The sequence below is a fragment of the Ruditapes philippinarum genome, unplaced genomic scaffold (genome assembly GCF_026571515.1).
Source record: "Ruditapes philippinarum isolate M1 unplaced genomic scaffold, ASM2657151v2 ctg831_1_1_1_1, whole genome shotgun sequence".
Classification (NCBI taxonomy): Eukaryota; Metazoa; Mollusca; class Bivalvia; order Venerida; family Veneridae; genus Ruditapes; species Ruditapes philippinarum.
The window spans coordinates 2419-21585 of NW_026863283.1; the positions used below are offsets into that span (position 1 = coordinate 2419).

General features: G+C 31.7%; 1 protein-coding gene across 7 annotated transcripts in view; it reads left to right on the top strand.

The window, feature by feature from the left end:
* Window positions 1-580: 580 nt before the first annotated feature.
* LOC132721701 (uncharacterized) overlaps window positions 581-19167 on the top strand; it is a 32401-nt gene continuing 13814 nt past the window's right edge. For 2 of the 7 annotated variants that reach the window (XM_060706053.1, XM_060706059.1), the window contains exons 1-16: window positions 581-882; window positions 2015-2238; window positions 2726-3063; window positions 6818-6917; window positions 7341-7476; window positions 8605-8780; window positions 10410-11170; window positions 13316-13408; window positions 13845-13904; window positions 15030-15098; window positions 15388-15518; window positions 15973-16119; window positions 16296-16355; window positions 17527-17615; window positions 18341-18464; window positions 18980-19082. In XM_060706053.1, coding sequence (XP_060562036.1) covers window positions 2808-3063; window positions 6818-6917; window positions 7341-7476; window positions 8605-8780; window positions 10410-11170; window positions 13316-13408; window positions 13845-13904; window positions 15030-15098; window positions 15388-15518; window positions 15973-16119; window positions 16296-16355; window positions 17527-17615; window positions 18341-18464; window positions 18980-19082 — 2305 coding nt within the window. In that variant the 5' untranslated portion in view covers window positions 581-882; window positions 2015-2238; window positions 2726-2807. Of the gene's footprint in view, window positions 883-2014; window positions 2239-2725; window positions 3064-3316; window positions 6918-7340; window positions 7477-8604; window positions 8781-10409; window positions 11171-13315; window positions 13409-13844; window positions 13905-15029; window positions 15099-15387; window positions 15519-15972; window positions 16120-16295; window positions 16356-17526; window positions 17616-18340; window positions 18465-18979; window positions 19083-19167 lie in introns of those variants that run through there. The other 5 variants (XM_060706057.1, XM_060706058.1, XM_060706054.1 and 2 more) reach the window with 5 other exon arrangements.

Below are 19167 nucleotides of genomic sequence, written 5' to 3' on the forward strand. Positions count from 1 at the left end.
CTTTTTGTTGTCTCAAATGATGAAAAAAATGCCTTATTTAGGCCCCAAACACTTGTTTTTGTTTGAGAAATGTTGTTAAAAAAGTGACCTCTTTTTCGGCGCGGCCCCCAACCCAAAAGATACATCAGCAGGGGTTGCCAGAAGGGGGATGTGCCCCCTTCTGTTTGGGGGGTTTGAAGGGGGCGGAGTCCCCCTCATCGCCAAGAAAATTTTGGACTTGTGAGAGGCTGTAAATGACCCAGATTGATCATAAGGTAACGTGTAACCAACGCTGAAAAGCATTTGACTCTATCTCAATCCATTGAGAAGTTGCAGCACTTTGAAATCAATTTTGATGGAAAAAATCTACGCAAAATAGTGATTTTTGGTAATTTTGAGATGTCCCCTCGTTGCCATGGTAACAGAAAATTTAAGCCTGAGCATGTTGTTGCAAGGGCAATGGTCCAGTCAACATTTGTGCCAAGTTTGATTAGTGTTGAAGCAGTTTTTATAGTATTATAGCAATTTGAACTTGTAACGGGAGACTTTTCAATGAAAACAGCCATTTTTCACAAAATGCTCATGAAGCAATGGGTTAATAGAATGTAAAACTCAATAGATATGCACTTTTATTTACTTTAACCCTTAATCTATTAAATTTCTTAAATGGACTTGTATTGCTCCAAATTATGCTGGGATAAACATGTTTTGTAAGTCAGCCAATAGTCTGGTCAGACGGCACACATATACAGACTTGTCAGATTCTATACCCCTGGTTACAGCATTGTAACAGGTTAAAACATGTATAAACAGGTTTTCCACTGAAGATCAGGATAATCTACAACAGAATGTCAATGCCTGGAAGAGAGAAAGGCCGGATGATTATTTCTACTTTGTACCAAGGTAATACATAGAATTAATGTAATTTCAAAGTAATAATGTGTTAAATTTAGCAAACCTTTGTTAGTTTTAAATTTACATACATGTATTAGTTGAGATAAATAAATGAAATTGTTTTGATTTTGAGCATAATTCATCATTTGATCTAATGAGTATAATTTTTAAATGTTATGAAACCTTATAAAATGTTTTAAACATTTGTGAACTTACCACTTGGCCCAAAGATTTATGTTGATTTATTAGTATTCAGGGATCGAAAATTTCAGAGCAGACAAGTGGTTTTAAAATTATTTACTCGTCCTGCATATTATGCAATAGACGACTAAAAATTCTCATGATCATTATACACAGCAAACAAAGTTTAGCGGGTTGAATAGGAGTGGCCGGTCGGTAGGTCCGACAGTCAGTTGCATTTTCCTTGTTTGGAGCATAACTTGAAGATTTCCAAACGAAAGGAAAATGGACCTGACTGCTAGACAGACCCACCGGCCACTGGGTGATTCCTATTTACCCCCCAAAACTTCGTTTCCGGGGTATAACGATCATGAGAATTTTTAGGGATGGTTGGAATTCAATATTACTTCATATATTAGAAAAGCACATTGATAGGCAGTGCAGTGCACAAGAACCATTACTCCATGGTCGGTATTTGCAGAGTTATTGTCCTTTGTTTCTTTTCTTTGTCCAGAGCATAATTTGAAATCTACTGGTTAGAATTAAATCAAACTTCATACAATGGTCAAGCACAATAGGAGGAAGTGCAGTGCACAAGAACCATAACTCAATCTAAAGTAATTACAGTTATTGCTCTTTGTTACTTTTCCAGTGCTTCTTTCTTGTCAAAGCATAACTTGAAAACCTCTTGTTGGAATTCAATACAACTTCAATCAATGGTCAAGCAAATTGAGAGGTAGTGCAGTGCTTAAGAACCATCACTCCATTTTGACTAGTTACAGAGTTATTGCCCTTCATCACTTTTCCTTGTTTCCTTAGCATAACTTAGAATTCAAAACATCTTCATACAGTGGTCAAGCACAATAAGATGAAGTGCAGTGCACAAGAACCATAACTCTATCCAGAATTATCGTAGACTTATTGCCCTATGTTACTTTTCCATTGCTTTTTTCTTGTCCAGAGAATAACTTCAAAACCACTAGTTGGAATTCAATACAACTTCATACAATGGTCAAGCCCAATAAAAGGAAGTGGAGTGCTCAAGAACTATTTCTGTACTTATAACATAGTAGTTCAATAAAACTTCATCAAAATGGTCAACCACAGTGAAAGGACATGCAACATACAAGTACCACAACTATCTTGAATTGCCCACAACCATAACTATTTCAAATCTTTCACAAGGTATTCTGTTACTCATTTATTCTGTTACTCATAACTTCCTCATCTCCGAAGCAGTCTTGAGGGGGTATTAATCACATTTATTGATAGCTGTAAGTTGTTTTTTTACATAAAATAACAAACAAGACCAAAAAATCAAAGCTTGTAATTTGTATAATGTATAAATTGCACACCTTATAGAGCATTGTCAGGCACATTCCAGTCACACCAGTACCCAATTAACAATGCATTGATAGTTTTATAAAGTGAGCAATTTAAACAGAACTTAAATCTCAAGCTTCGATTCCTGTTTTCCATTGTTAAATGTAAATAAACTTATTATGAGACTTTTAGCAGTCTGTTACATTAGGAAATTCCCATTTTGAGCACTTTTCAGAATTGAGCACACTACAATGTTGTACTTAACATGCCTCATTCTTTTTGTAAATAAGACAAGTGGAATACCGAATATTCAATCCCTTGTATTTATCTTTTTGTGTAACATTTACAGCTCAAAAGAAGAAACTCAAGATAATGACAAAGAGGAATTCCTTTTTGTACATCAATCATCATGGCAAAGGAGACTCTTGTCCATGTATGGAAGTGAAATTTGCCTCTTGGACGCAACCTACTGTGTCTGTAAGTTTGAGGTAGCTCTGTTCTTTATTTGTGTTTGTACAAATATTGGATATGTCACAGTAGGTTGCTTCCTAATTCCTGCTGAAACAGTAAATAATATCTGCAGAGGGCTTCGTATCCTTAAACAATGGAATAAAGATTGGTCTCCTTCTTTCTTCATGACTGATTACGATCAGAAAGAGATAACAGCAATTGAGAGCACGTTTCCAGGTAATGCTCAAATCTTTAAATTTGTACCAGATAAGACAATAAAATTTTAAATATTTGCCATAAAATGTTACATTATAATGTTTTTAAATTGAATTTTAAACCCTTTCCAAAGTTTACCTGAAAAATTTGATCAGTATATTATATGCATCACATTTTCTGGGTTTTTTTATGATTGTATGAATATATTGCTGGTGTATTTCATTGGAAATTACATTCTGAAATATATATAAAAAGAAATTTGATTTTTTTTCAGTATATCAGTGAGTAAGGTAATAGAGTGTGAATGCTTCACAAGCTTTTTTCTTTTTCCTGGCTTATATTTCACATTGTATTCAGTATATGTAAAAAAACAAAACAAAATAATAATGAGGTTCAAGAAGTTGACCATCATGTTTTTTACTCATCATGATTTTATTTTCTTATAGCCGTTATACATGAAAAAAGTTATATTTAAAGAAATGTATAAATGGAAACAATGCATGTGCCATGCTTTGGTTTGCCATATATCTTTATACTTACTGTTCATATTAGAAAGTTTAATGTTAGTTTTTGCTCTATGTTGTCAAAAAAAGATATGTTGTAAAAAAAATATTTTACATAAGTATTCCAACATAAGCAACTTTTAGATTAAGATTTAATGTGAATTTATACAAGAAAATAAAATCTTCCTGTTCAATGATATTACCTACCCTTCCTTTGCCTTTCCTAGAACCTCAATATCATTTTATTTAAACCCTAAGGTAGAAAGCTAGGTGGAAGCTTTATTATTAACTGTAGTTATAGATTATTTAAATGTTTAACAAAAGACAAAAATATTTTTATATTGTTGGTGTTGTTTGTAAAGTTTGATTAAAAAGCACTCTTTGTTTATAGGCTAGCTTGAGTATGAAGTGTTCAGAGGTAAGCTTTTGTGATCACATGTGTCTGTAATTTTCCAGAAGTTCTTTATGCAATATCTCTTAAACCTTTGGGTACAATTTTGATAGATTTATAAGTATTGATGACACAAAAATTATATAGATGATAACTGTATCATGATTACATCAAATTTCTGTTTGGCAAGATTCAAGTTGTTAATACTATTTCTAAGGCTTCAGTATCTTTATGAGTAAATATACATGTTTAATGAGGTTAAAGTTTTCCAAAAACTGTAATGTTTATAATGTTATATATGCCTGTTATAATTTATCTCATTGTTTCAAGGGAGTTTAATATAATTAGTAACTTCTGATCATGCTGAAAAAAGTGAGTCATCATTCTAGTGATAATATAAATAAAGATGTAGGTTGAAACAGGTATACTTTTATTTGTATTGTCAGTATTCAATATTCAAAGAATAATCCCCTTCTCTAACAAAGAATCTCAGGTGGGGATTCATCTTGCTATACGTTTCTACACAATTACTATACATTTTAAATAAAACAAGGGATAATTTAGAGACAACTGGATATAGCCTCAAATTTAATGATATTTATTTTATAAGTAAATGTTATGGCTATGCCTGTAATAATGCAGAATAAATCCGGTGTACAATAAAACTATTATAATAAAATGTCTTGTTACCAGCAAATGTATATCTACTTAAAGATTGTAGAGCTGTTTGAATAATTAATTATACAATGCTCAGTCTATTCATAATATTATTTTGGACAAGAGTAGATACTTTATATTTTACAATTCAACAACAGATGAGTCTTTTGGCATCACACAATTATAAAATTAAGAAACACGATGATATTAATTATATTAATTATCAAACGTATAAAGAAAGCATTTCTGGATTATCCCTTGTATTTAACACAAAATATTTTAACTGCTGGTGATTGATTTTTCAATTAATGTATTATTAGTATTAATTTTATCTTTACAAGTTTATCTTACAATTTCATTATATCATTGAAGGAAAACATTCAAGCCCTTTTCTGATCTTTTTTTGTGTGTTTTTACTACTATTTTAAATATTTTTTTCTTTTTACTCTTTTTAAACCTATGCTTTCTATTTATGTATGTTTATTTTCTTTTCTTACTAAGTTTATTCAGAAAACTTTTGCATCTTTTGTAACATTCCTATGACCGACATTTTAAATTCTCAATTCAAATCGTAATGGCTTGCATATTACTTTGCTATATCCTTTATTTTTCACAAGGCATTTTTGTGCTGCCTCTAGAGAGCAGCAGTGATATATAGGGATCGTTTCTCCATCGTCTGCTGTCTGTCAGTCTGTAACAAAACTACAAGACCTTAAAAACTACTGGTGCAATTTCATCCAAACTTTCAGGAATGATCCAGTCAAGATGTCCATATTGTCGGCATTTACCAGTTCAATTGTTAGCTCTACTTTTTTTTTAAAAAAGAGCGATATTGTTATAGTCCTGGCGGCATTGCCATTGCTGTCTGCAAACTTGTACCTGGGTCATAACTTTTTGAGTTCTTGGTTATTGTCTTTATACTTAGCCACAATAACCTTTGGGACAAGACCTTTCAATAAACCACACTAACCTTGACCTTCATCCATAAATGACCTTGACCTTCAAGGTCAATTATCCAAATTTTGCTTGTTCTTGCTATTTATTATTGGCTGTTATTTTTGAGTGGATTGTCTGCAAACTTGAACATAATAATCTTCAAAGATATCCCTTAAAAATAAGCATACAGACCTTGACTTTCAATCATAAATGACCTTGACTTTAAATGGTCAAATTATTGAAATTTTCATTCTTTTGGCTGTTATTGGCTGTTACATTGTTATTTTTGAAAGGATTGTCTTCAAACTTGAACATAAAAATCTTCAAATATAGCCCTTAAAAAACAGACAGACCTTGCTTGACCTTCACTCATAAATGACCTTGACTTTGAAGGTCAAATTATTGAATATGTTTTTTTTTTTTCGGCTGTAACTGGATGTAACTTTGCTATTATTGAATTGATTGTCTTCATATTATAAAAGAACATTCTTAAGGATAAGACCTTCATGTTTATCAAACTAAAATTGACTTGGGCTCTTTAATGATCTTGACCCTGGAGGTTAAATTGAAAAAAATGACCATATACATTTATTGGTGTGTATGTATATACATATATATATATTGCGTATATACTATATATGATGCGTGTGTATGTGTGTATATATAATTATGTTTTTCTTTTCTTTTTTTTTCTCCTGTAATACACATGCGGATATATATAGAAGGGATTCATACTCTGACAAAATTAATTTGACAAGACAGACCGATTAAATTTATGAAAAGGAAAGGTTAAGATTTGTTTAAACATTGTTTTTGTAGGAGTTACGTCCTGTAATGATTTTTTTAAAGTTTGTCAGGACTACTCCTCTTACACCCGTAATGTAATTTCAATGAAACTTTACATGATTGATCTGTAGTTCAAGTACTTGCGCATATTACACAGGTTTTCAGGAATGCAGTTGGCTATCATGTGAAGACAAATGTCATCACTGATGGCTCTTGTCTTAATTCATTGTTTCTTTTTTTTTCTTTATTCTTTTTTTTGTTACTTGCACATCTGAGGCTACCTATTAACCCACACATGAACATTTTATTTATTAATTTTTATGTACTGCTATGATACCTTTATAGGCTTGTGGTGTAAAAGTTATATTCCTTATATATTACTTTTACATGTACATGTATATTTTTGGTAATTTGTTGAAATGACATTTATGTGATTTTACTGTAGGTTTTTCATTTTATATAAAGTTTGTATATGGTTTTCATGTCTTAATGACAATTTCAGATTGTTTTACATACTTGTGCAACTTTCATCGTGAGCAGTCTTGGGAGCGTTGGCTTAAATCATCCTGTACTGGCATTGATAGGAAAGATGTGTTGCAAAAGTGAGACTATATTTGAAATGTATCTTTCAACTAGAAGTTTCATCTCTTAGTTGAAAATGATCAACTTACTCTACCATCTTCGGCATGCAAACTATTTTGTTGCCACACTAGTATTTAGAATCATAGCAACCAGGCAGCAACACTTACTATATATAAATTTAGTATATTTTGCCTAAGAATGCTTGCATCACCAATTATATTTCATTCAAATAGAATTCCATATTTTATAAAGCTCAAAACTTTGTCATAAATTAATAATTTTGATTTTTTTAAGAAGTTGTGTGTGTGTGTATGTGTGCTTCATTTGACATTATTTTCATGATAATATGCAGCATTTGAATGTCTGATATGAAACAATATAAAAATTTCAATATTATTTCAAGCACAATTGTTTATTATGTACTTTTTGATACTCCTCATCAGATTTCGTGATATTGCAAATGCAGACAGTGAGGAAAGTTTCAAAATTGCTGTGACATCTTTAAAAGAAACACATTACTGGAAAGACAATGAACATATGCGTGTATGGTTTGAAAGGCAGTGGTTATCTGTTTCAAAGGTTAGAGGTTTTAGATTCAGTTGTTCAGTTTTACATTTTTATTAGCTTGACTATTAGAAGAATAAGTAGAGCTCTCCTTGTCCCCCAAGTGTGGTTGACGGCTTTACCACATATGTTAAAGTTTGCCTACCATTTCAAACATTTTCAAATATTTAAAAGTACATTGACAAATATGACTTAAATTTTGCACACTTGTTCACCATTATGACCTCAACCTTACACCAGAGTATGTAATTCAATCAAATACTTTGAAAAAATTATGACCCTTTTTGGACTTATAATTTACATTCAAATGTGTATACCACCTCAAATATTTTCAAATTCAGTTGACATCTTGCTTTGAAACTTTGTACACTTGTTCACCATCATGTCCCGACTTGTATATGGGAGTAGGTAATTTTGACAGAATAATGTATGAGTTTTACTTAAACAAGTTGGATATGTCTTGGGTTTTACCTATAGCAATGACTTTATAATTCACACACTTATCAATACAATGTACAAGATCATGTTATTTTTGAATTAAAAGTATCAGAGGTATCAACATGAAACTTTGTAGGTAGATAGATCTCATTGAGTAGGTGTGCAGTGCACAAGAACCGTAACTCTGCCGTAACTCTGCCTTGCCTAATTTTTGAATTATCCCCCTTTGTTCGTTTTGACACTTTGAACTTTGTCCAGGACATAACTCTAAAATTATAAGAGATATCAACATGAAACTTTGTAGATAGATAGGTCTCATTGGGTAGAAGTGCAGTGCTTAAGAATCATTACTCTGCCTTGCCTTATTTTGAAGTTATTGCCCTTTTGTTTATTTTGACTTTTGTCTGGGACATAACTTTAAAACTATAAGAGATATCAACATGAAACTTTATAGGTAGCTAGATACAATTGGATAGAACTGCAATGCTTAAAGAACCTAAACAAGGCTTGGTCTTATTTTGGAGTTATTGCCCTTTGTTCATTTTTACACTTTGAATTTTACCCGGGACATTTCTTTCTGTTTCTGTTGAAATATATCAGGTTCCTTATACTTATTTTAATCTTTGCAGTAAAGTTTAAATTCCCTTTTCATAAGTATGTTGTGTACAGCCGGGCTCTTTTTTATTTTATTTTTTTTCCTTATAGAGATGGGTCTTATACCACAGACAGTCACTTCAAAACATCAGGGTCACTACCACAAATGGGCTGGAGAGACAGCACTGCGAACTAAAACAAAACTATTTGAAGAATTATACCTCAGGAACTGTGACAAGCTTGATTAATACAATTACTAACCAGTTCCTACCAGACAGCTTTAAAAGGTTCGTGTCATTTTTATTACCATTTATTTGAAGCAGCATGCCTCCAGATTCCTAACAATTTTCATGAAAATTTTGAAAATGTATTAATAAGTAAAATATTCTAAAATACAAAAAGAAAAGGATTTACAAATTGCAAACAACACTAGCAACACATGTAAATTACTAAAAAGGAGGGGATATTGTTTTGGCGTTGTTTGTCCTTCTGTCCATCGGTCCAAATTTCGTGTCTGCACTTATTCTCTGAAACTAACAAAACTAATATGTGAATCATCAATATTAAGAGGATATGTGCATATTGTTGGTTAGTTCCAGTCAGACCCTTTAACTCAGAGTCATGGCCCTTGATTAGTTATGCAGTATGCATATAGAGCAATAATCGTTTCCAGGCTCTTTCACTGCAACTACTGGCTGGAATTCAACGAAACTTCATGGGAATTTTCAATACCAAGAGATGTGCATATCATGGCCTTCTTTGATTAGTAAGGCAGGATTCGTATAGAACAATAATTATTTCCGTGCTACTTCTCTGTAACTACTGACTGGAATTCAACAAAACTTTTTTTGAATGTTTTATACCAAGAGGAGATGCGCATACTTGCCTTGTTCCGGTCAGATCCTTTAACTCAGACTCAGGTATTTGATAAGTTATGCATACGCAGTATGCATATAGAGCAATAATCATTTCCGTGCTATTTCTCTAAAAGAATTGGGTGGAGTTCAACAAAACTTCATAGAAACAATCAATACTAAGAGGAGATGCGCATATTGTCCATATTGTTTCGGTCCGACTCTTAAGTTTGTGTAATGGCCCTTGGTTTGTTACGCAGTATGCATGTAGAGCAATAATCGTTTCTGTTTCTTTGCAAGTGCTTGCTGGAATTCAATGAAAATTAATTGGAAACAACAATACTTAGAGGATATGCCCATATCATCACCTTGTTCTGGTCAGACCCTTCGAGATGAATTATGGCCCTTGATTATTTATGTAGAATGCATATTGAGCAATAGTCCTTCCCACGCTTTTTCTCTGCAAATACTGGCTGGAATTCAGCAAAACTTTATTTGAACCTGCATCAATTCCAAGTTATGCAGTATGCATACAGAGCAATTACCGTTTCTGCGATACTTCTCTGCAACTTCTGGCTGGAATTCAATGAAACTTTATTGGAACAATGTGCCTTGTTCTGGTCAGAGCCTTCAAGACAGAGTTATGGCCCTTGATTAGTTTTTTCAGTATGCATAGTTAGTAATATTGCTATTTCTTTTCTACTTCTGAATTGATTTCAACAAGACTTTTTGGGAATCATCAATTAGAAAATGAAATTTGCATGCCATGATAAATTTACATGAATAAAGCCTTATATATCCAGTTGTTGTGTTAGTAATAACCAGTTCTAGGCGGGGGATATAAATTCAACGATTTTGCTTGTTTTAACAGAGATATCAAATGAAACTTTGGAATGACTTGGTTGCATTTCTTACCATATTAAACTGTTGACCATCAATTACAAAAACCCATTCAAAGACATACAATTGAACAATTATTTTAAAATTAGTTAATTAGCATAAAGATCATGATAACTAAGTTTTATTCCTTGATATATGGGCATTTGATATTTTTATATTCAGGTATATAGAAGGCAATGTCAGATGTTTGGACACAAGTCGTATGTACTCTGATGCAGTTCCGCATTTTTTACGAAACAGACCAAAACTGTTTCTTGACCACTGCACCAAAAGGCTCCCATCAGCCATCATGATACCTTTAACTGATATAGCTGTGCTTTCTGGTCAGAAATTTAAAGTTTCAGGATCAGATGGTTCTCAAGAATACATGCTTGACTTATCTGATTCTCTGCCAAAATGTTCATGTCCTGACTGGAAAAGATTCCATTTTCCATGTAAGCATATGCTATCTGTTTTGTTGAAAGTCGAAGGTTGTGGCTGGGATGATCTGAGTGAAGAGTTCACCGGATCTCCATTTATAAATGTAGATAAAGTAGTGTGTAGTAATACATATATATCTACCCCTGCTAGTGAACAATCATCTGATGGTTTGAACTCATCGTCTGATAACCTTGAAACACCAACTATATCCAGAAGACATGTCACAAACAAATCTTTAGAACCAAATATGGTTGCTCTGGGTTCAAAGTGTAAGATGATAGCTTCATCTATACACAGTATGTTGCATCTCATCCAGAATGCCTCTGACTATGAACCTGTTTACTGTGATTTACTGTCTCTTCATGCCAAGATAAGGGCCTTGGTACCTAAAGAAGCAGGTTTGCTGAAAAGGCATTCCAGGGCTGGCAAAAAACCATATAAGCATGGTCTTCTTAAACCAAGGCGAAGGTACAGAAAGGTCTCCTCAAAGTCTTTGAAATCTGGTAAGGAGCTTTTCTTTAATGTGACATTATGCTCATTTTTCGCTGTCAACTTGAGTTGAATTAATAATGATTTTCAAAAGTTGCCTATGATAATAGTGAATGAACGATAATTGAAAATGAAAAAATGTGTATAATACAATATAAAAATGAGCTTAATTATTAAAAAAGACTGCCGCACTCTTTTTAAGAATTTTGTTATAATTAATAAATTTATTGACTTCATATGGAAATTCCTTTCTTTAGGATAAGACCTTCATATATCTCAAACTTCATGACCTTGACCTTAAGGGATTAATTATTAAATTTTCACTGATTTTTGCTAACTTTGTAATTAATCAATGGATAAACTTAGTGTACAATGATTTTCAAAAGTTGCCTATGATAATAGTGAATGAACGATAATTGAAAATGAAAAAATGTGTATAATACAATATAAAAATGAGCTTAATTATTAAAAAAGACTGCCGCACTCTTTTTAAGAATTTTGTTATAATTAATAAATTTATTGACTTCATATGGAAATTCCTTTCTTTAGGATAAGACCTTCATATATCTCAAACTTCATGACCTTGACCTTAAGGGATTAATTATTAAATTTTCACTGATTTTTGCTAACTTTGTAATTAATCAATGGATAAACTTAGTGTTACGACAGATTTTTCCTTTTAAAATCATAATTTCTGAACAATATTTAATGAGATTTGAACAATATTGTCAAAAAGATTAATGAAACAGTGGAATGCTTCGTTTTTAAGCTGACAGAAACATATTTTTACATATTTATAAAATGCAACTTAAACTCTATTGTAGTATTATGCATTAAATAACTTGTTTTAAATTGGTAAATTGATTATTTATGAATGTGTTTCTTTCCTATTATTATGAATGTGTTTCTTTCCTAAACTGACCTGTCCCACATGAGATATAGTACTTGCTTATTTTGGGTACAGTTTTGGACAAATGAAATTTGTAATTTGTTGTCTTCTGAGCTACAAATCCAAGTCAACAAAACTTTATCAACTGGTATGATTGCATATCTTCATCATTTTTTTGTCTCGCTCTGTCTTACATATACAGTTCATAAAATTTTTTTTAACAATACCATAGCTAGCTAGAAGTTGTTGAAGACTGCTTTTATGAAAAAATTTGATTTTTAGCTCGACTTTTCTATGAAAAGGGGAGCTATCCTACTCGCCCCGGCGTCGGCGTCGGCGTTGGCGTCACACCTTGGTTAAGTTTTTCGTACCACCCCACTTTATTTCAGAAGTATTACAAGTATGGCTTTGAAACTTACCATACTTGTTCACCATCATAACCTCCATCTACAGACAAGAGTACATAACTCTGTCAAGGTTTTTGACAGAATTATGGCCCTTTTTTGACTTAGAAAGTGTATTGAGCTTGGTTAAGTTTTTTGTACCACCTCACTTTATTTCAAAACCATTGGAGGTATTGCTTTGAAACTGACCATACTTGTTTACCATCACGACCTTCATCAACAGACAAGAGGACATAACTCTGTCAAGGTTTTTGACAGAATTATGCCCCTTTTTGACTTAGAAAATACATTGAATATGGGTAAAATCCACTTATTGCCTTAACCCTTTGAGATATTGCTTTGAAACTTTTAATGCTATTTCACATCATTACCCCCATCTGTACGCAAGAGAAGGTAACTCTGTCAAGGATTTGTTTTAAAAATTAAGGCCTTTTATCGACTTAGAATCTTGGTTAAGTTTTTAGTACCAGTCCACTTTTTGACTGAACTGTTTGAGATATTAATTTGAAAGTTGGAATACTTGTTTACAATCATGATTCCCAAACATGTCCAGGAGAAGGTAATTCTGTCAAAGATTTTATTTGAATTATGGCCCTTAACTGTCAATGTTTTGTATTATAGGCAAGCACTAAAAAACTTAAAAAATCTAAAAAAATTCATTCCTATCCACTTGTTCACTTTACCATAAATTATGTCATATAAACATTGCTGTAATATTCAAGGGTATCAAACAACTAGTTCACTTTAAAAATACAGAGATTCTTGTATTGCCTTTTACTGCAAAAACTTTTTTTATTGGCAAGCAATAAAAAAGTCGAGCGCGCTGTCTTACGGACAGCTCTTGTTATCTTTATTATTGGTTACAGTGAGAAATGTCAAAAAGAAGTCATCTGAAAGAGCGAAGGTTGTACCAATTGATTCATTTTTTCAGACAGATGATGTTTCTACAGTTATAACAGGTTTGTCTCCCATGGTAAATGATATCATTTACAATGTGGTAATAAAAGTGACAAAAAATTGATAAGAGTACAATGCATTTAACAGTCGATTGATCTTTGTTACTTGGCAAATAGCTATTAAACCATTGGTCTGAAATAATGCTTGAAAGTCTTCCTCCACCAGTAAAGATAGAAAGTTCCAATACAAATGACCTTTACAATGTTTGAGCCACTTTAAATTCTACTAAACAAACAAATTTGAATTCAAGATTAGTTAAACGTTTGACCAGTGATATTAAATTGGTATAAAAGTATGTTACATAACTTCAAAACCTTTCATTCAGTTCTACATTTGATTGATTATCATAAAGGTTGCCATTGCAATTTTAATTTTGTTTTTGATTGTACATGTATGTACTTGACACTAAAATAACTATAGCCAAGGTTATTTTTACAGGAAATACTTGTACACAAGATTCTCATGTAAATGTTGATGAGCACGGTAAAAAGGACAAAGGTATTCACATCTTTATTTAGATTGATGCCCTGCCATTTAGAAATGGTACTGGACATCCAAGCATGAATATTGAATTGGCTTAGAACCTTTTCTTCTCAGTTTATAATATATCTCAGATATACAACATTATATAAGTTGAACAAACATTGATATATTAATGGGTTCATTTTAGCATTATTCCATGTATCACAGTGTTCATTTTTTCTTGGACAGGTAAAACAGTTATTATCAGAAAAGTCTGTTTGAAATGAAATTTACATAATAATTTGTCTTAAGATTATGTTTTTTTTAGCTATTAGTATCAAAGGGGATACTCCGGCGTCAGTCGTCCGTCGTCATGCGTCAACAATCGTCTTCTTCTTTGAAACCACTGGACAGATTTACTTCAAATTTGGTCTGTAGCATCCTTGTGACAGTCACACTTAAATGTGCTCATTCCATTTCAATTGGCCCCTTTTAGGGGTCAACAAAGCTAAAAATAGAAAAACCTTTAAACATCTTCTACTACAGAACTAATTGATGGATGATCACCAACCTTTGTCTGTAGAATTCAAGGGTAGTCTTTTATCAAGTTTGCTCATATTAATTTGATTGGCCCCTGTTAGGGGTCTCTAGGGCTAAAAAAAGAATTTTGGTTTAAAAAATCTGTGGCCACGCTGGTATAATTTATTGTTAATGGAAGTTAAACATATATTGAGTTCTATGTGTAGCAGTGACTTTAATTTATGCACATACTTTCCAATATAAGCTCAAGGATCTTGGCAAATATCGAGACATACCATTCATTTTCCAGTCTTTTTTTTTAATATAATATATATATTTAGTTATTGTTATTGTATGTAAACATACAGATATTGTTTACATATTCTTGCAAGTGTGATTTATCTTGTTTTCTGTTTGTACAGTTGTTCCAATATGATAAACACTTTCCATCATGGCCATTTTAAGCTTGATTTCTTCTGCTATTACTACAGTCATAATGATGTTAAAGTTGCGGTCTTAAAATTTTAACATTTGTCATATTTTTATTTCTTATTATATTACCTCTATGATTTGACACAACAACTGATTGTACAAGACCTTCAAGTTGACCATACTGAACTTTTGTTTTTGAATCCCTTTCAGAATGTGCTAAAGATGTTATTGCTTGCAATGTTATACAGACCGAACAAATGAGGCAGGATTCTTGTCAAGGTGTAGCAGCACTTCCTTAGTTCCTTGTAGAGCATTAAACTGAGCATTAGACACGTACTGCTGATCTTGAGTTATATATAATTTTGAAATAAATATAACATTCACCAAAATAAAGCTCCGTATGTATATTGTTATAAGGAAGTTAACATATTAGGGTGCTGTTGATAAAATCAAGTTTCTGTAGGCTGTTTAAAAAAAATAAGTAAACAAAAAGAAACAAAAAAATGTATTGATAACAAAAAAATTTAATTCAACATGTTTTTTAATTTTATGATCTTTTTTTTTATAGTTAAACATTTAGTTGATAAGATTTGGTCATTAAAGAAGGATTACAATATTCCTGTAGCAAAACCATATGGTATTGTAGTGACAGATGCAGACATAAGATCCCTAAAAGATGGTGGATGGCTTACAGACAATGTATACAGTTATTATTTTATCCCTTTGCCTGTGTTGCTTGTGTATATAAAACATGACTTACTATTTGTGTGTAGTACATTTTACATTTCTGTATTTCCGTAACTTGATGAAAGTCAATGGGAAAACCAGTCTATCTATTTTAGATTTGTCAAAATGTTGCAATTAAGTGTTTAAAGCATCTCTTTTGCATCTTGTTGATTGCATAAATTTGTATTTCCACTCCCAGTACAGGCTTATTGAAAATAACACTTCTCATAATAACTCAAGCAATACAACCAATCAGAATAGGTCTTTATCAACATTTTTGCAATGTATAATTAAAGCAAATACACATGTTTTCCTGCATTAAAGTTGATGTTTAGTTAATTTATGTTACAAAAACTAAAAATTTATTATATTTTACTTTGACTTTGATATTACTTGTATGTTTACATGAATAGTTGATCTTAATCAGATACTGGACTGCCACCTCAACATGATTGTCACTGAAGCAGGCGAGCAGTCTCCTAGAAGAAATGGTTTACACTTGGTTACAACACTAATGACTTCCATAGTTTCAGGCCAATACCAGATAAACCAAGAAAGGGGATTCCGTTACAAAGTAAATGCAGGTTTTGTAAAAAAGAAAAATCTTTTTCAAACAATTAAAAGTAATAGCTTTGTATAATTTTAAACTAGTTTGACCATACACCTGTTGTTTAATTGAAGAAAAAATATTTGAAAAATATGACAAAAATAAACAACTTTATTTTATAATCAATTTTTTTTTTATTGCAGCTTAGTGACTATGACTTTGTTGTAGGAATATATGGCCGCGGGGCACATTGGACTCTCATAGTGAGTTCTTCAGATATTAAGAATGAAAATATTCTGTGATGATTTAATATTTCCCAACCATTTTAGAATATCATTAATAATTTTGAAAATCTTTAGCACTATATTAGTTATTTTTATTCAAAAACAAAATATTGACTTTTTAATTAAAAAAATTAACTTTTAGAGTGTCTGTTTCGTCATAGTTTAGCGAAAACTTTGATGTAACCCATTGTTCAAACATTTTAGAAGTTATTAATTGGAAACAAGGAATACTTCCATTTCTTGACAAAGTGCAGTTTTAAAATCGGAAATCTATTGTTTTAGAGTTATGCCCCCTTTTAGCTTGACTAATTGATAAGAATAAGTAGAGCCACTGTAGTCATCTGAGCGTTGGTGTCGGCGTCGGCATAACCACCAATGTTAAAGTTTTTGTAATACCTCAAATATTTTCAAAGTCCATTCACATATGGCTTTGAAACTTTGCACACTTGTTCACCATCATGACCCCAACCTGTAGACAGGAGGAGGTAACTATATCCAGCATTTTGACAGAATTATGCCCCTTTTTCGACTTAGAATTTACGTTAAAGTTTTTGTAATACCTCAAATATTTTCAAAGTTCATTGACTTATAGCTTTGAAACTTTGCACACTTGTTCACCATTATAACCCCAACCTGTAGACAGGAGGTAGAATTTTTGTTTCAATTGGTCATTGATAGTAAAATCCATTGAAAGACCAGCATAAACATGTTATTTGGTACTCTTGCTTACTAGGATATATGACTGAAAATAAGAAATTTCAAATTAACGGTTTTTCCATATCATCTACATCAAATTAATATGACATGACTTTATCTCCTTTGTCTATATCTTCACACAGTCCATCTTTAAACTGGCAAAACAATGGTATATTTGGACATCAATCTCACATGAACACAATTCTACCTTCTTATTGTTTCCTTTAGATGTTTTTCAGTTATTTATAATTAGTGTTGTGCAATGAAACGCAATGATATGGCAATATTATTATTGCAGTATGTTTTTAGATATGGCAATACATTTAAACTATAATCTTTTGATAAAAAAGCATAAAATTTTAGCATGGCAGTGATTCATCTTGTATTAACTTTGTTACAAATAGCATTTACATAAAATTGTTTTTAAACAATGCTCTTGTTATCATTTTTGCAGTTGGCTGAAATTTCCTCCACAAAACTGTTCTTTTACAATCCAACTGGTGAGAATCCAACAGAAAGATATAAGATTCTAAAAAACTGGAGGTAAGAGTTGTGATTTTAGGTATGTAATTATTATTTATGCATGCATAGCATATAAATGAATTTTATGCTCATAGAAAAGAGATTTAAGTGGAAAAATATAGAAACATATTCAGCCTAAAAAGTATCTTTCTGAAGAAATGGGCACCATTGCTGTCTTTATGTTTCTTTTTAGCTGTAATTTTCAAAGAAAAAAGTGGATATATTGTCATGACCCTCTTGTCAGCATTAGCGTTTGTTAATCTTTTCATTAGGAATCATTTTCTCATAAACTGTGAAAGCTATTCCATATACAATGTTTTATCATTGAAAGTATTCATTTCAAAATGGAAATATTTGTTGACTGTCAAGGGCAGGTAAGTCAGATAATCATGTGTGCAAAGTTATGCTCCCTTGTCTGTGTTGCTTTTATTTTACTACCCAAAACTGAATTAAGTGGAGAGCTCTATCCACGTACAGGTCTCATTATAATATATGTATCTTGTTATAAAGTATGTCAATTCATTATGCTCTTTAAGAGTTTAGTAAGAACATTTTATGAAAATATACATGTATAATTCCAAATGAAATTGTATAAAAACAATATCAGTTTCAGTCGCAGTAGATCCATTTGTTGTAATCTTAAACACGGTATATAATTTGATTATAAAAGTTTATAGCAAATGCATGCAATATACAGAACATAGAAAAAAAATTCATGTCATGTTATATTGACCTTTTTTGCACAGGAAGTTTATTAGACAGTACAATGCCATGTGTTCATATGAGAAACTTCCATTAGAATGGTCAATAACCTCAAGAAAACATACACTGCAAACGGATTCAAACAACTGTGGTGTTTTCTGTATGCTGGTAATTTTTTTGATTTTAATAGATCTATTACAACTACTATAATTAAAATTTGAATTTTCCAACATTACTGTTCTTCTACAGCATTTAACTCGAGCAACACGCCTACAGATTTATGCTATTTCATGAACATGTTTAAAATATGTATAATAACATGTTGTGACGATAAGGAAGCAAATAACACCTAACTAATTGCACTTACAACTTGTGGAAATTACTAAAATGAGGTAAAAATATGCGTTAGTAAGGCAGTAGAAATATAATCATAATGTTGAAAAAATCAGTAATTAACCACATATGACATGTCAATAAGTACATGAATCTTTAATATTTTTACATTCCTTAAGTCTAAGTAATATTTTTTTTAAGTTTGATTTTATTGAAATATTTTGGCCTTTGGCTTATCTGGAGGCATGTAGCTTTAACATTTGTTAACTCAACTCAACTCAACAATTTGTTAACATAAATTGTGTTTCCTATACAAAGGTTGTTTGAACTAACCACCAATGTAAAATCAGTTTGCAGAAAAGCATATTAAAGAAGTTGGAATGGAAGCAATAACTGCTGATGAATTGACTAAATGTAGGAGGAATGTGGCTGAAAAAGTTTTATTTTTTGAAGGTGATTTTGGAAATAATTTTAAGCTTTACTGTTCAACATTATAATCTCCAAAAACCCTAAAGATATGTGCTTCTTACTTAACACA